At 37.6% G+C, this 3,078-nt stretch overlaps 1 protein-coding gene across 2 annotated transcripts in view; it reads left to right on the plus strand.

The window, feature by feature from the left end:
- Window positions 1-3,078, plus strand: part of LOC107705337 (FYVE, RhoGEF and PH domain-containing protein 4-like) — a 20,350-nt gene that overhangs the window by 11,058 nt on the left and 6,214 nt on the right. For both annotated transcript variants that reach the window (XM_016508594.1, XM_016508595.1), the window contains exons 6-10: window positions 63-208; window positions 284-440; window positions 1,418-1,556; window positions 1,788-1,846; window positions 2,210-2,356. In XM_016508594.1, coding sequence (XP_016364080.1) covers window positions 63-208; window positions 284-440; window positions 1,418-1,556; window positions 1,788-1,846; window positions 2,210-2,356 — 648 coding nt within the window. The remainder of the gene's footprint in view (window positions 1-62; window positions 209-283; window positions 441-1,417; window positions 1,557-1,787; window positions 1,847-2,209; window positions 2,357-3,078) is intronic.

Consider the following 3,078-nt stretch of genomic DNA (forward strand, 5'->3'; position numbering starts at 1 on the left):
CCGTTTAGAAACCCTTTTATTTTTAAGAGTGTGCATGTGAAGTGTGTACTGCGTTTCTGCAGGTGTTCTGCGCTAGACTCACAGAGGAGGCTGGGAAGGGGATGTTTCCTGTGGAGGTGGTGAAGGGCATCTTCTCCAATGTGGGATCCATCTACACCTTCCACAGCCAGTTCCTCCTGCCGGATCTGGAGACGCGGATGAGCCAGTGGTGAGCGCCGATTCATCTTCACGCTTCTTCTCCGCTCTCACACACACACCCGCTCACGTCTGCGTCCTCCTGCAGGGCCTCCACGCCCCGCATCGGGGACATCTTAGCACAGCTCGCGCCCTTTCTCAGGATGTACGCCGAGTACGTGAAGAACTTCGACAGCGCCATGGACCTGCTCAAACAGTGGACGGAGCGATCGGCGCAGTTTAACACCATCATTCAGGACATACAGGTGTGTGTGTGTGTGTGTGTGTGTGTGTGTGTGCTTTTACCTGAAAATAACCCAATAAATAAACTTTTAACAGCAAAGTACTCATCACTGCCTAAACTCTTATTCTACCTCCTTTAAAAGCATTTTGGTCTGATTTTCCAGTTAAATAGCTAATATATAAAATAATTAGTTTTCTGATTTGTCCAGTTCAATACATATCAAAATAATATCAAATAATTTGGTGATTTTCCAGCTAAATAGCTAAAAATATATACGAATATCAAAATAATTTGGTGTGATTTTTCATTTAAATAGCTGCAAATATATACAAATAATATAAAATAATTTGGTCTGTCTGTCTAGTTAAATGGCTAAAAATATATGTAGAATTAATCTAAAATAACTTGGACTGATTTTTCAATTGAATAGCTAAAAATATATTAAAAAAATAATTTTAAATAATTTGGTTTGGTTTTCCAGTTAAATAGCTGAAAATATATAAAATAAAATAATATAAAAGTACTCATCACTACCCAAACTCTTATTATACCTTTTTTTTTAACCAAAATATTTTTATCCGATTTTCCAATTAAATAACTAAAAATATAGAAAAATTATATAAAATAATTTGGCTGGATTTTCCAGTTAAATAGCTGAAAATATATAAAATAAAATAATATAAAAGTGGTCATCACTACCTAAACTCATATTTTACACACACACACACACACACATATATATATAGTGAGCGAGAGAGAAAGATATAGATATACATTTATAATATTTCAATTTATCATAATATATTATCATAATATTTCAAATGTTTTTTTTTAAGCTTAATAAAAAGTTTTTTTTTTCCCCCAATAATTTTCTGTATTAAAATCCATGAATGGCATGACCTTCAAAAACTAGATTGAATGTTACAATGTGGAGAGACCAATGATTGTTTAATAGTTGGAGAAGATGATAAGGATGAGCTGTTAATTGTTTTTGTGTAGAGTCAGGAGGTGTGTGGGAATCTGACTCTGCAGCATCACATGCTGGAGCCGGTGCAGCGGGTCCCTCGCTACGAGATGCTGCTCAAAGACTATCTGAAGAAACTCCCGGAGGACGACCCCGACTGCAGCCAGGCCAAGAGTGAGAGATACACGCATTCGGTTTTGCTTTTCTCACAATTCAAGCAACTAACGTGCACAAGGACGTTGTTTTTTTTATGTTTTAAGCACAGTGAACTTATTTTGCACGGTTCTGTGAGCAACTGAACGTGAACGTTTGAGATCAAATGAAAGTGGTGTTTAGTTCCCAACTGCTTTCAGTTCCATAACTGGACGAGTCAGCTGAGATATCACTTCTCCTTCTCCTTTCCAGAGTCTCTGAACATCATCTCAATGGCTGCCACACACTCCAACATGGCCATCCGCAAGATGGTGAGAGACACTATCACTTAACCTGCTAGATTAGTCAAACCAAGATGGCCTGTTTCCTGACTCCCTTTATGATTTTCATATGCGATTGTGGTCGTAAATGTGATTCGATTGCCAACTATTTTTACATACATTTTTAAGAGTCAGTGCTGAATCCATTTGAAAGTTTTTATCTTTATATAGGTTTTAAAATTGCTTTTGTATAGTATTTCAACTTGAAAATGCATTGCATTGCAAGTAATATTGCAATGCATTGCTTTGCAAATAACAACCAACCAACAATCTGACCCTACAAGTCATTAGTATTTTGCTCTCTATAAATTCTTCACTGGTTTTATAAGCAGAAGTTCTCTACATGTGTTTTAGGAGAACCTGAAGAAGCTCATGGAGATCTATGAGATGCTGGGAGGTGAGGAGGACATCGTTAACCCGTCCAACGAGCTCATTAAAGAAGGACAAATCCTAAAGCTGGCCGCCAGAAACACCTCGTCCATGGAGAGATACCTTTTCCTGGTTAGATGCTTCTTACTCCGTATTTTTGGCTTGTTTTCCATCTAAACATTCTTAAATCAAAATACATTTACTTGCAGCAAAGGCACTTAATTTAGATGTTTTTTTAGTTTTCAGAATCAAGATTTGTCATTTTGTTTCTCAAGTAAATGTATCTTGATTTAAAGGCACAATATGTAAGATATCCCAAATATTTCGAAGAATGTTTAAATCCAGAGAAGTAAGCAATTTTAACTAGTGACACGGACCGTGTCCATAGTGTCATTGTGGTGCCTGTCAATGACGTCATAACCAGGGTTTGAAATTAACTTTTTGACTCACCAGCCAATTTGGCTACTAACTTTTTAAGTTACCGGCCATTCATACTTTCTACTAGCCAAAAAAATTAAACAAATAAATTATGAAAAAAAGGCCAGAGGTAAGCCAAAAGCTTGATGCTGTCCACACTGGATGCGACAAAGTGACCATTGCAAATCATTTGTACTTTGTCAAACAGTAGGCCTACGTCATAAATAGAAGGAGGCATCAGTTTACTGTCGGACTCGGGGATTTGTCATGCTGTGCTGCGCCACATCCAGTGTAGGCCGCATCACCGATTATAATGGGTTCTATAGTATTTTGTCGCATCTGGTGTAGACACGATGCGAGTCTTCAGGCATTTTTTGACTTTTCGTTATTGCTTCAATGCAAAGGAAACCAGTGCGCCCGCCACGCCATTATTTGTT

The sequence above is a fragment of the Sinocyclocheilus rhinocerous genome, unplaced genomic scaffold (genome assembly GCF_001515625.1).
Source record: "Sinocyclocheilus rhinocerous isolate Xijiao unplaced genomic scaffold, SAMN03320098_v1.1 scaffold1526, whole genome shotgun sequence".
Taxonomy (NCBI): domain Eukaryota; kingdom Metazoa; phylum Chordata; class Actinopteri; order Cypriniformes; family Cyprinidae; genus Sinocyclocheilus; species Sinocyclocheilus rhinocerous.